Raw genomic sequence first — 13,672 nt, forward strand, 5'->3', positions numbered from 1 at the left:
TGTTCTTTTTTCCTGCTTCTTTCTCAGGTGGGGGGCGGAACCCTGTCACTCCTCGGTACCTGCGCCACTTCAACATGATTACCATCAATGAGTTTGATGAGAAGACTATGCACACAATCTTCTCCAGGATAATAGACTGGCATCTATCTATAAGGTAACTACACAATAAAGTGAAATTTTCATAGGCTTCCGAAATTAACACAGATTAACCCTGTCAAGCCTGATACCTCAAATTATAAGTGATAGGTAATTTATTGATCATGTTGATTAGATAGTCTTAGAAAAGTGTGTATAAAATATGATACAATTTGCTTTTCAAGGTTAACTGTATGTTAATTTTAAACAAACCTCTGCATTACATGCACTAAGTTTCTCTGGCACACAGAAAGTGTTTTTTTTTTCCGTAGGTATCATCTTTTAAATATCTTTAAATCATTACCCTAAGATTGAGTCTGTAAGATGCGCTTTTAAAACTGTTTTTTAAATTTAATTTAATTTAATTTTTTTAACAAAATTAACTCATTTATACCAGTGCTATAAATATAACACTATAAACTGATGAGACAGGTGCCATCATTAACTCAAGAGCAGTGGCCACAATCATACCTTGTAAAATACCTAATACCTTGTTTGAAATCACATGACCCCAAATGTTCCATTTTGGGCAAGAAATAGGGGAAACTGTTAAAAATAAATGGGGACGGAGGAAAGTTGTTGCTTTACAACTCTAAATGGACCTGTCTGCTGCAGTTATCACAGTTTCTACATATATTGTGTGTGATCACTCCGCTTTACAAAAAAGGGATTTTTTTTCCACAGTTTAACTGAAGAATTTCATTTCTTGAATTGAATTACTGAAATAAATCAACTTTTTGATGATATTTTAATTTATTGAGATGTGCCTGTAGAGAGCTGGTTTGATTAAAAAGACTCCTCAATTTAAGAGAAGCAATCAGACTTTCTGTGAGTTTGCAACTATCACTATTCTCTTAACTACTGTACTGTACGTTGCAAATGGTCTGGTATTTAGGTCATCCCTTAATGCATGGACTCTGGTCTTTTGAACAGTTCCAGTCTGACCTGTGGCTCTTTCCTGAATGTCATTTCCTGCTCCCTCTCCCTGATTTCCCACATTATCCACATCCCTATCCACTTCAAATAAAGGCAAAAACACCCCACAAAATATAATTATAAAACCTTTTATTATTCAGTAAAAAGGTGGGAATGCCTATATTCTAGATTTTCAATCATTGTAAATTACTACAAATTATCACTTATAATTAACACTTATAAATTATTACATTTGTTATATTACTAATATTAATAACTAGGTGTCTAAACACGCAGTGCTGTACACATGCTAAGGAGTGTGAATTTATTTAAAAGACGTTATGCATCTGGTTTATTTCTAAGAGGATTAAGGATGTTCTTTTGCTCCTCTCTTATTACACTGCTACAGTGTTTACCTCAGAGAGCAAAAGTCCTAAGGCAATCAAATCTGTTGGATAGGTTTCAGATCTACCGCTTGTGCAAACAGGAATGGAATTTGCATTCTAACAAGACAGCAATTTCACACTTTGTCAGTTTCTGACTTTTTTAGAATACTTTTTAATCTTTCTGATTAAAAAACAAAATCTCTGACCAAATATGTGTAATTATGTATTGTTTTTAACATGAAAAATATCTAAATTCTAAACTAAGCTGAATGAATGAGAATGTAACAATGATTCAACCAATTTACCCACAGGTACTCTTTTCCCAAGTCATTTAGAGCTCTGACCTCTCAGATTGTCAATAGTACCATGTCAGTGTACCAAGAGGCCACCAAGAACCTGCTACCAACCCCCACAAAGTCCCATTACTTGTTCAATCTACGTGATGTCTCCAGGGTCATCCAGGGCATCTGCCTTTCACGACCAGAGACTGCAGATGAACCATCTGTCATCAAACGATTGTGGGTGCATGAGGTAATGTTGCACACAACTTAAAGTGGGGAAAAAACATCAGTGACCCCAAAGAACCTAGAAAATACAACTGAAATAAGACTTTAATGAGAATTAGTAAGTACACTGCCTGGCCAAAAAAAAAGTCGCCACCAAAAAAAGGTCACACACTCTAATATTTCGTTGGACCGCCTTTAGCTTTGATTACAGCATGCATTCGCTGTGGCATTGTTTTGATAAGCTTCTGCAATGTCTCAAGATTTATTTTCATCCAGTGTTGCATTAATTTTAATATTGATGACCGGAGAGTCTGACCACTACGCAAAGCCTTCTCCAGCACATCCCGAAGATTCTCAATGGGGTTAAGGTCTGGACTCTGTGGTGGCCAATCCATGTGTGAAAATGATGTCTCATGCTCCCTGGACCACTCTTTCACAATTTGAGCCCGATGAATCCTGGCATTGTCATCTTGGAATATGCCCATGCTATTAGGGGAGAAAAGATCCATTGTTTAAGAAATGAGAAGTTACTCATTGCATCAGCTGGGTTTAAATAACTTGTTGCCAGCTGAAAGATAATCGCCCATGCAGTAATTATCCAATAGGAGGCTCGTACCTATTTGCTTAGTTAAATCCAGGTGGTGACTTTTTTTTGGCCAGGCAGTGTATATCTGCAATAAGGCTGCAGCCTGCTGGTGCCTGGGGTACATTGTTTTTTGGGACTTCCTGTGTTTTCATCAGTCTTTATCTCTCTCTTTATCTCTCACACTCCCCAGGTCCTCAGGGTTTACTACGATCGACTGGTTCATGACACAGATCGGTCCTGGCTTGTAAGCCATTTACAGGTTGTGTTTCAGACTCACATGGAAGAAGACTTCCATCAATTATTTAAGCATCTGGACAAGGACAGTGATGGAAAAGTGACTGAAGATGACCTGCGCAGCCTCATGTTCTGTGATTTTCATGATCCAAAGGGTGAGGACCGTAACTACCGGGAGGTCAACAACCTGGACCAGCTAGGACAAGTGGTGGAGTCACACCTAGAGGAGTACAACAACATTAGCAAAGCACCCATGAATCTGGTGCTCTTTCGTTTTGCTATTGAGCATGTTTGCCGCATTTCCCGCATCCTGAAACAGCCAAGTGGCCATGCCCTGCTGGTGGGTGTAGGTGGAAGTGGGCGCCAGTCCCTCACTCGCTTGGCTGCCTACATGGCAGAGGCAGAACTTTTCCAGGTGGAAATCTCCAAAACCTACGGAACCACTGAGTGGCATGATGACCTGAAGATGATCATGAGGAAGTCTACACAGGGGGAAGCTCATGGTGTTTTCCTCTTCACTGACACTCAAATCAAAATGGAGTCCTTCCTGGAGGACATAGGGAACCTGCTGAACACTGGGGAGGTAAAGTGGATTGGAGGGGATATAGGTGAACTGATGAAGGAGTCATGGAGTAGATAACACTTCTTATCTAGGAAGACTTGTCAGTGGATGATGTTAGGAGGGAGGGGTATTGTGACTTCAGAGAAAAAAAGGGTTATTCATGTCTGTCATAAATAAATGGTAAGTTTTAACGTGAGATGTAATATCACCTTTAATTATAAGACAAATAGAGGTTATGCAGGGAGAAAAGGTGCAACATGTTCTAGAAAAAGCATCAACAGCCAAGCATGGACTGGTTTGATATGTTTCTCTTACTTCCAGGTACCTAACCTGTTTGCTGTTGATGAGAAACAAGAGATCTGTGAGCGAATGCGTGTGTTGGACCGGCAGCGTGATTGTGACAAACAAACAGATGGCAGCCCCCTGTCCCTTTTCAACATGTTTGTAGAGCGCTGTCGCACACAGCTGCATGTGGTGTTGGCCATGAGCCCCATTGGAGATGCCTTTAGGAATCGTTTGAGACGTTTCCCCGCTCTCATTAACTGCTGCACCATTAACTGGTTTCAGGTGTGTAAGTATAATTAATTGCATGGGTTAATGCTATTGATTACACCTACAGATGCTTTAGGCTTCCAATTAAAATATATCCTGTAGTAAGTATATCAAATGAGTGCTGTCAAACACAACTCTTGATTTGGAACCCTTGCTTAACCCACTTTAAATTTTTTAGACCTCTGCCTATAGTTTTATTGTGTTTTTTTTTTTGTTGTAACTGATATAAATGTGAGAAAACTGTAAAACTAAAACTAAATATACTATGTAAGCATATTACCTGTCTTGTCAGTCCTGGCCTGAGGATGCCCTTCAAGCGGTGGCCTGTCGCTTCTTGGAGGATATTGAGATGACCGATGAGTCCAGAGAAGGCTGCATCAACATGTGCAAGAGCTTCCACACCTCAACCATTGAGCTATCACATCGCTTTTTGACCGAGTTACAGCGTCACAACTATGTCACCCCAACTTCATACCTCGAACTAATTTCAACCTTCAAAGCCTTGCTGAAAGCAAAAAGGACGTAAGTTGATTTATAGATTAACAGTGTGGAAACATTGGAATTTAAAATGTTACGATGTCATTTAGCAGACGCTTTTATCCAAAGCGATGTACATTCGAGAGCAAGAACAACACAAGCAAAGATCTAGACAAGAAGAAACAACATCAGTAAGTGCCACGAAGTGCTTCAAGTCCAATTGGATGCAGGTGCTTCCAAGCAGTGATAAAGGCAAAGCATATAATGTATACAAGTTTTTTTTTTTTTTTTTTTAATACATCAACATCGACAACCAAAACGTGAGATCTCTCATCATCACCATCCATTAAATTGTCTTCACAACAACTAATAATCAAAGTACCAAGTGTTCACACTCACTCACAAAGAGCTGGGCATAAAAATCTCAGAAGTAGAGCAGGACAGTGCCAGCCAACTGTAGTTGGAAGACTCATTCTACCACTGGGGACAACAGTGGAGAATATTCTAGCTAGATGCATAGTGTTCTCTAAAGAGCTGGGTCTTTAGCTTTCTCTTGAAAGTAGAGAGGGACTCTGCGGATCGAATGGAGTTTGGTAATTCATTCCACCATTTAGGGACAACAGAAGAGAAGAGTCGAGCTAGTAACTTCGGAGCCTGATGCGCTGGAGGTATCAGGCGCTTTTCATTGGCTGAGCGTAGTGGACGAGAAGGAGTGTAGACCTGGATGAGTGACTCCAGGTAAACAGGAGCAGTTTGGGTTTCTGCTTTGTAAGCAATGATTAGAGTTTTAAATTGAATGCGAGCTGCATCTGGGAGCCGGTTGGTTTGGTTGAAGACCAGACATGCTGCTGCATTCTGGATCATCTGCAGAGGTTTACGGTGTTTTCATAACATTATGGAGGATTATAAGCCCATTTCGGACAAAGGATTAGTGATAAAATGAATTTAATTTCACAATTGCCTGCAACAGACCAATCTGCAACATTCAGAAAGCCTGTTGGTTCACAACACTGCAACTGAAGAAACCAATATTTCTGTTCAATAGTAATACCTCTCTTAATTGTCTCTTATTTTGAATTGATTTATTTTCTTGAGTTAATGCACGCTAAATTTGTCTTTACAAGAGAGACAGTACTACACATTCACTTCTATTCTGTGTTACGTTTAACTGTATGAGGGTGATTCATCACTAACCCCCCCTTGTTATTACCATTGTAGAATGGCAGTGCAAGGCAGTGCAATTTTATGCCACACACAGATTTAAATTTATAAATAAATTATTAGCTCCCAATGAAACTTTTATTCTTTTTAAAGGTACAGTGTGTAAAATTGGGACTGTCAACATCTAACAGTCAATTCTGGAGTGTGATGATCATTTCTCTGGTGATAACTGTGGGAACCAGTGAAGTTTAAAAATCAATACATGCTTAACTGTTATTTGGTTCCTTCTATGGTGCCATAGAAACAGGCAAAATGCAAAAATCCAAGATGGCAGCGTCCTTGGAGGGGACCCTCCCTATGTATGAATAAAAGGCTTATTCTGAGTTAATTTAAAACATAAATTTAAAAAATGTGTTATCAGATGTCAACACTAATTTAGATCAATCTACTTATAAATGTTATGTTTCATTTTAACCAAGCTCGTTTTGCTAAATGCTAATAGGCTAAATATTACACACTGCGCCTTTAAAGTATATCTTGGGTGCTATTAAACAGAGCAAGAGACTTTTAAATTACTTTTGATAATGATAATAATATATGTTATTTATAAAGTGCTCAAAGACACTGTGCAGTAGTTTAAAGACCCCCAACAACATAGGCCACAACAGAAACAAACATTAAAACATCAAAACAACATAGGTTCCCACGGTTTTATTTTGATGCTTATATTGTTTTTCTCTAAACACAGAAACATAATAATAATAATGATTATTATTATTATTATTATTATTATTATTATTGTTATTGTTAATAATAATAATATTTGGAATTTATATAGCACCTTTCAAGGAGTGCTGCGGATGTCTGTAGGCAGAGTGTTCCAGCCCCAGGGTGCTGCAGCGCTGATGGCTCTGTCTCCATAGGTTTGGAGTTTGGGTTTTGGTATGGAAAGCAGGCCAATGTCTGAAGACCTAAGGTTCTGAGATGGTGTATAAGGATGGAGGAGGTCAGAGAGGTATTGAGGAGCCAGGGCATGGAGAGATTTGTATGTGTGGAGGAGGATTTTGTTGTTGATGCGGGACCTGATAGGGAGCCAGTGAAGGTGGATGGGGGTCGGAGTGATGTGCTGCCAGGGTCTAGTGCGGGTGAGAACTCTAGCAGCAGAGTTTTGGACAAACAAGCCTGTGCAGGGTTTTGCTGGGGTACCCCAGGCAGGACTCTGTTGCAGTAGGCCAAGCGGGAGGTTATGAATATGTGAATAGGAGTTTCTGTCACGGGGTCTGGAAGTGATGGTCGGAGTCTGAAGATGTTCCTGAGGTGATAGAAAGAGGATTTGGTCACAGATTTTTTTGCGGGACTGGAAGGAGAGAGTGGAGTCCAGGATGACACTCAGGTTTTGGACCTTGGAGGGCAGACAGATGGAGGTCCTGTCCAGCACTGAGCATGAGATCTCCAACCTTCTGCAGCAGTGCTTTGGGAGCCACCACCATGAGCTCTGTTTTATTGCTGTTGAGTTTGCTCAAAGCTTCTAAAATCAAGTAAAAACTGAGGGTTATCTTCCAATTTACACACAGTGTAAATGCGTCATGGCAAAAACAAAAGTATGCCTGATTTGAGGCCTTTGCCTTCCTTGACCACGTGGGGGCAATACTCTGTGAAGGTTCATCACAAAGAGCTATTTGTCTGAATAAGCTTCATGTTTGCACACATGTTAAACAGCCGGTTTTGACATACGAAATAAACTGGTTTACAGCCTGGTTCAAAACACCAAATGTGTCTCATTAGCTAGTGTGTTATTGTGCTCCCACTGTACGGGGGGTGAATTTTTTTGTACCACAATCATTTGGATATATTTAGGATGAAAGCTGATTGGCGCGTATCATTTGATTGAAAGATAGCTCAGCAGGCAGAGGCTCTGTTTCTGTCAACTGGAATGCTAGCTAGCAGGCTGACAGGAAGTTGCGCTTAGTGGGCAGGCCATTAGGTTGATCCAAAGTTTGGTTAAGACCATGATTTCAATATGGAAGCCTCCACGGATTGGCTTCAAGAACCGTTTGAGTCTGCCTATTGTAAGCAGACGACTGATGTCACACGGGGTCTGTCCAATTCTTTCTACAGTCTATGGTGTCGATAGACATACACATTTGTAATTCTTCTGAAACCACGTGATCACGCAAGGTTGCTGGCAGGTTTGCAGGTGTGTGGTCTCAGTGGTCTCATAGTCTGGCTTAGTTGACGAATATGTTCCTTCAGAAGATTATAAGATGAAAAAACATTTGAATTTGTCCTAATGTCTGTGGTCTCCCACGTTTTTATAATTGCTGGTGTGTCACCAGTCATAGACTGGAGTACAAAGAATTGTTGATGCTCACAAAATGGGAGAAAGATCTACAAGGTTATCACAGCATTTTCAAGTGTTAAGAACTGGAGTGAGAAGTATCATCAAAGAATCAAAAGAAAGCCACACTGTCCAGAACAAGCCTGGCAGAGGTAGGAAGAGAGTAATTTCAAAAACTCTGGAGAGAAAACAAGTGAGAGATATGTCTAAAGACCCGAGAACAACTGCCAGGACACTAGTGAATGACATAGCCACCCTAGTGAAGAGCTGCCTCTAGAAGACCAAAGTAAACATTATTGACTGGCCTGCACAAAACCCTGACAGGAATCCCTTTGAAAATGGTGTTAAGGTCCATGCCAAAAGAATGTACAGGCTGTTATCTAGCAAAAAGGAGGCCCAAGTGACTATTAGCATCAGGGGGGCAGATTATTTTGACCCAGGTGGTTTTTGGTTTTTGCAAAATAATTTTGTTCCTGTGGGCAAAGTAAAAACAATATTGGCATCCAAAATAAAACTAGGATGCTTGGAAATGCTGTGTTAAAAAATCCTTGCTTTGTTTAACAGCACTTACACAAAAATACTTTTTTAAAAAGTTAAACATTTATAGGGTGCTAATAATTTTGTCCTCAGCTGTATAAACACAAAAATTATTTGCTAGCTAACCCTAACCCTTGCTAGCTCTTGTCATAAAAAAGATATCTGCTTAGAATACTTGATCTTCCAAGGACATATTTAGCTGCTACAGCCATGAATTTCTCATGTTTTAGCACATTAAGTGCTGCTCATCCTGTTAACGTGTGCAGATGATGGAAAAGTGGAGAAGTTTCCATGTGAAAAGTTAAGAAAACAAAAAAGATGTAATAATTCCTGAAACTCAAATCACAGTATTATCTAATGAAATATTCTACCTTGAACAAGTATTTTTTAGTGTTTGTATACGTAATAAGTATTTGTTGGTGTTTGTAGCCTTTTAAAACAAGACTTCCATTTCCATTTTCACATTTATTTGTTGAAACATCCAAACACTAGCTGTTAACGATATGCTGAACTAAATCTCAGGTTACATTCTCATAGTGACGTTCTAAAACATTTTGGTTGCGCTGCAGGACACTGGTCTGAACTGGGCTAAAGATTAGAACAATAATTTAAATCGTCCCCATTTTTAAATTCCAATGTTTTTATCAATTTTTTTTGTTGGGCAGTGAGGTGATGAAGCTGAAATGTCGCTATGAGGTTGGTTTGGAGAAGCTACAGTCAGCAGCGGACCAGGTGGCCACTATGCAAGTTGAGCTGGAGGCTCTACAGCCACAGCTGCTTGTAGCCAGCAAGGAAGTGGATGAGATGATGGTGGTTATCAAGCATGAATCTGTGGAGGTGGCAAAGACAGAGAAGGTGGTGAAAGAGGATGAGGCTGTGGCCAACAAACAAGCAATGGCAGCGAAAGCCATCAAGGATGAGTGTGATGCTGACCTGGCTGAAGCTTTGCCGATTCTAGAGTCAGCCTTAGCTGCGTTGAATACTCTAACCAATCAGGTAACAGAGGCAATAGTTTTACTTCCTTACAGAATATTTTGCTTTAACAATAAATCTGGGTCAAACCTATTGACTTGGTCATTTAATGTGCAGGATATCACAGTGGTGAAGTCCATGAAAAGTCCACCGACAGCTGTCAAGCTGGTGATGGAAGCAATCTGCATTCTCAAAGGCATCAAGCCAGATCGTATTCCTGACCCCGCAGGCACTGGTAAGAAAGTGGAGGATTTCTGGGGCCCAGCTAAGAAGCTCCTAGGAGACATGAAGTTCCTCCAGAGCCTTCATGAGTATGACAAAGACAACATCCCACCAAATCTCATGGCCATCATACGCAGCAAATACATCACCAACCCAGACTTTGTACCAGAGAAGATTCGAACTGCATCCACTGCAGCCGAAGGCATGTGTAAGTGGGTCTGTGCCATGGACAAGTATGACAAGTAAGTAATATTCTTTTCCCTCTGTGTTATCTGTCATAAAACTGATGCATATCTACAAAGCTTGAAAGAGCTTTCATCTATCAGAGTAAGTAACATGAAGCTCGGTTCCTGCCAACTTCAAAGGAATACTCATTTCTCTGATACAAGCATACCATGCATATGCCAAGTCCCAAGCTATTAATATGAAGAGACAAATCAAGATGCAGATCATTTAAAGGGGAAATAGTCTCATCATTTTTGCACTGACACACTTAAATGTTATCTCCATTTATAAAAGCAAGAGTCAGAATTTATCAAATGTGTATTAAGTCCAAATTTTTTTAGTCATTCTTTATTGAAAGCACTCTTTTTCATTGTTTCAGCACAATATTATAATGCTGCTATTGCATGGTTAACAACTGCCATACTTATAACACTATCAAGCATAAATGTTAGTCTACAGTATTATATGTCATTCTGTTATCACATGGCAATCTTCATGGAGTTAGAGTACTTAATTTTTTGAATTATGTGCAACCATGATGTGAAAATAAGAGATTTAACCGAAACTTATAAAGTATATGCTTGTCTTTGTCTTTGCTCATTTTAAGTCTGGGACATGCTGATGATAGTATAAAGTGTTAAGATGAGTAAAGGTTTAGGGCATATTCTATCAGTTACAGTGTTTTCATGCATGTTGTCACCATAATCAGCACAGTCAATTCTTTTCTGGCTAAAATCTACTTACCCTGTACATAAAACTGGCTAAAGGAGCTGTACAACTGTAGAGGATCTTAAGTGTAAATGTTTACTTCAAACACTGTTCAATGTGCTCCATGTGTTCTTTAGAGTGGCCAAGGTTGTGGCTCCCAAGAAGGAGAAGCTTGCTCAGGCTGAGGGGGAGCTGAATGTGGCCATGGAGGGCCTGCGGAAAAAGCAGTCTGCCCTCAAAGAAGTACAAGATAAACTTGCAAAGCTTCAGGAGACTTTGGATGCTAACAAGAACAAGAAAGCTGAGCTAGAGAATCAGGTTTGTGCTTTTTGTACTTCTTAGATAAGACTGTAGATAAGTAAAAAAAATCATTATTTAGAATCAAAGAAAAAAACGTTTTTCTAAGTAGGTTGTTTTAAGAATTATGATATGGAAAAAAATAGTAAATGTTTTGTCAACTGAACATCGAGACTCATATACCATTGAGGCCCCTTTTTGCCAAAAGCTCATCCTAAATCAGAGCTAAAAAGTTCTCAGACTGCCTACCAGTGCTTCTAAAACACAGCCCCAGAGAAATAAAAGTTTTCTGTCCTCGATCTCTGATGTCCTCCAGGTGGATCTGTGCAGTAAGAAGCTGGAGCGAGCGGAGCAGCTTCTTGGAGGCCTGGGTGGAGAGAAGACGCGCTGGAGCGAAATGGCTTTCAACCTGGGAGAGCTGTACAATAACTTGACTGGAGACATCCTTATCTCAGCTGGGATAGTGGCTTACCTGGGAGCCTTCACCTCCAGCTACAGACAGGTAAGCTTAGGAAGTAGTGAGTGCAGAGTTGGAAGTCGACTGTAGCTGACTTGGTCCCCACTCGAGGGCATATCTGCTTCCCCCTGGACTAAGTCACCTTTGTTGAATTTGTTTTACTTATAACATTCTGGTGAGACCCTTTTTAGGATTCATTTGATGCCTCTGCTGAGTTTGCATTTGTTTCATTTTTTCTATCTTAATAGATTCTCATGTTTCTTTACTTGATTGTAGAGCACTTTGTGCTTCTGACTCTGCATAAAAGGTGCTTAATATGTGAATCAACTTTGAAAATAATGTTATTTTATTGTTTTGAGACTAAGCCTACTTATTTAAAATTAACCTTTTTATCTATTTAAAGACTGTTTTTCTGTATGGAGCACAATCCAAGCACTGTTTCAGGCCATGAAATTGGGTTGCATGAAAGCAGTGTGGTGGACAATAAACACACTTCTTTTCTTTGACTGAGGCTAATGCCTCCAAGACTATACCAGCATTTAAAGGTCATCTCTTAAATTGTGTCACACAGAAGGCCAATGTAATGCTGGAAAACATAGGATAACAGGGAAGTGGGTGTTTTTGTCATGCGACTGCAGCTGAGTGAAAGCGCTTTTGAATTGTTATGTAAGTTTGTAGTAAATGTTCCCCTTTTTTAATGGCACCAACTTTGCCTTAGTTATACCTTTTGTAAAAGCAATATATATATTTTTTTGTTCTCAACAAAATTTTTCACAAGTACTTTTTTACCATAAGTCATTGATTGATTTATTCATTTTTTTTCACCTTTATTTTACCTGGTTAGTTCCATTGAGATCAGAGATCTCTTATTTAAGGGAGACCAGACCAAGAATGGCAGCAACATGCAGTTTCAACAACCAGTACACTCAGACTGATACAGTAGACAATAGATGTTAAGAGCAATAATGTATCCATTAAAACAAAGGCATTCAGAGTGTTTGGATTCAAGAGTTTTTACTGAAGATTTTAAACCTTCAGAGTCACCAAATTTTACAGTTTAAAATCTGTCTGCAGATTGTTTCAATCAAAAGGGGGGGGGGGGGATACCTAAAATTCAAAAGAAAGCAGGTTGTGCAATCCATCTTTCATGATTAAGAGAGGAAAGGTAGACCTAGAATGGCTTTATAAATGAAGACTTACTAGTGTCCAAGATGACTTTTACTCAAAGAAGTCCAGCTGACTTAAGAATATAAAGAACAATGAGTGGGAAATCCACAGTTTGAGATAAATCTCAGAGCTCCTTGATACACACTGTCAAACATATGAAGACTCTGAGCAGAAGCAATTATGTACAAAACATCAGCACAAGGACAGGTAGAAACGTTTTGGAAATAGATGAGATTTTATTGATTTCGATGCCATTATCAGTTCTTCCTGTCGGTACAGTTCTTTATCAATTCCCCTATACGATTCTTTCCTGTGAAATTTATTTTAGGAAAATGTACACTATATAGGTTTTCACTGTTAACAACTGAAATTTTAGTCTCTTAGAACATTGAACAAGATGTTGATGCCACTTTCAGTGAGAGTCAGTGACAAGCACTCTTCTATTACTGGCTATAATGAACAGTTTTGATAACTAAAAGTGTAAACATCAAGCTTTGGAGAGGAGAACATGCTAAACCTTAGAAAAATTCTCTTTTTTGTTGGGATATTCTCATTTGAAAATAACTGCTCTTTGGCTCCTCAATCCCTGAGCTTAATTTAGACTACAATACTACTGCTAATGTTTTTTCTAAAAGATAAAACTTTAAAATAAATAGGCCCTGGACCCTAGATCTTTTGACATATATAAAAAAGTTGAACTCTTGTACAAAATTAACAGTTGTTGTACATAAAGATGCCTTGCATAAAAAAAAAAATCAAGGTTCGACTGATGTTGCATACGTCATTTTTTTGAGAAATGAAGCCACACTTTCATTGGCTTTAGCCTTTTTTTGTGACTGTCCACCGTGTTTACTTCCTCAACCTTTTCTGTTCTTGCTCACTACGCTTAGTGCCTCCCGTAAGATTGTGCTCTTCAAGGCCCATGGAAGTAAGGCATTGATAAGGGAATCGTTAAATTAAATGTAAATGATGTTGATGGGTTGAACCAATTGGAACTGGCTCTTAACTGGAACCATTTCTTCATTCCCATTTCTAAAAAGTAGATTCAACTAGTCTCTTTTGACATAAAAGGAGAAACAAGACTTGTTTCTGTAGTAGACACCAAGCAAAACCTTTAGTTAATGATCAATATGCTGAATCTGCTCCTTGAAAGACAATTTTTTTGTCGGTTAAGAACCCTAAATATTTAAGACCCTAAATATTTAAAACAAGATACCAACCCAATTTTGTTGATT

General features: G+C 39.1%; 1 protein-coding gene across 1 annotated transcript in view; it reads left to right on the forward strand.

Annotated features, from left to right (window-relative positions):
- The window catches only part of dnah7 (dynein, axonemal, heavy chain 7), a 137,410-nt gene that overhangs the window by 76,441 nt on the left and 47,297 nt on the right, over nucleotides 1–13,672 (forward strand). The window contains exons 39-47 of the mRNA XM_041807667.1: nucleotides 28–154; nucleotides 1,748–1,967; nucleotides 2,719–3,345; nucleotides 3,646–3,891; nucleotides 4,169–4,398; nucleotides 9,055–9,385; nucleotides 9,479–9,825; nucleotides 10,654–10,834; nucleotides 11,130–11,315. Of these exons, the coding sequence (XP_041663601.1) occupies nucleotides 28–154; nucleotides 1,748–1,967; nucleotides 2,719–3,345; nucleotides 3,646–3,891; nucleotides 4,169–4,398; nucleotides 9,055–9,385; nucleotides 9,479–9,825; nucleotides 10,654–10,834; nucleotides 11,130–11,315 (2,495 nt within the window). The remainder of the gene's footprint in view (nucleotides 1–27; nucleotides 155–1,747; nucleotides 1,968–2,718; nucleotides 3,346–3,645; nucleotides 3,892–4,168; nucleotides 4,399–9,054; nucleotides 9,386–9,478; nucleotides 9,826–10,653; nucleotides 10,835–11,129; nucleotides 11,316–13,672) is intronic.

Source organism: Cheilinus undulatus, linkage group 15 (genome assembly GCF_018320785.1).
Source record: "Cheilinus undulatus linkage group 15, ASM1832078v1, whole genome shotgun sequence".
NCBI lineage: Eukaryota > Metazoa > Chordata > Actinopteri > Labriformes > Labridae > Cheilinus > Cheilinus undulatus.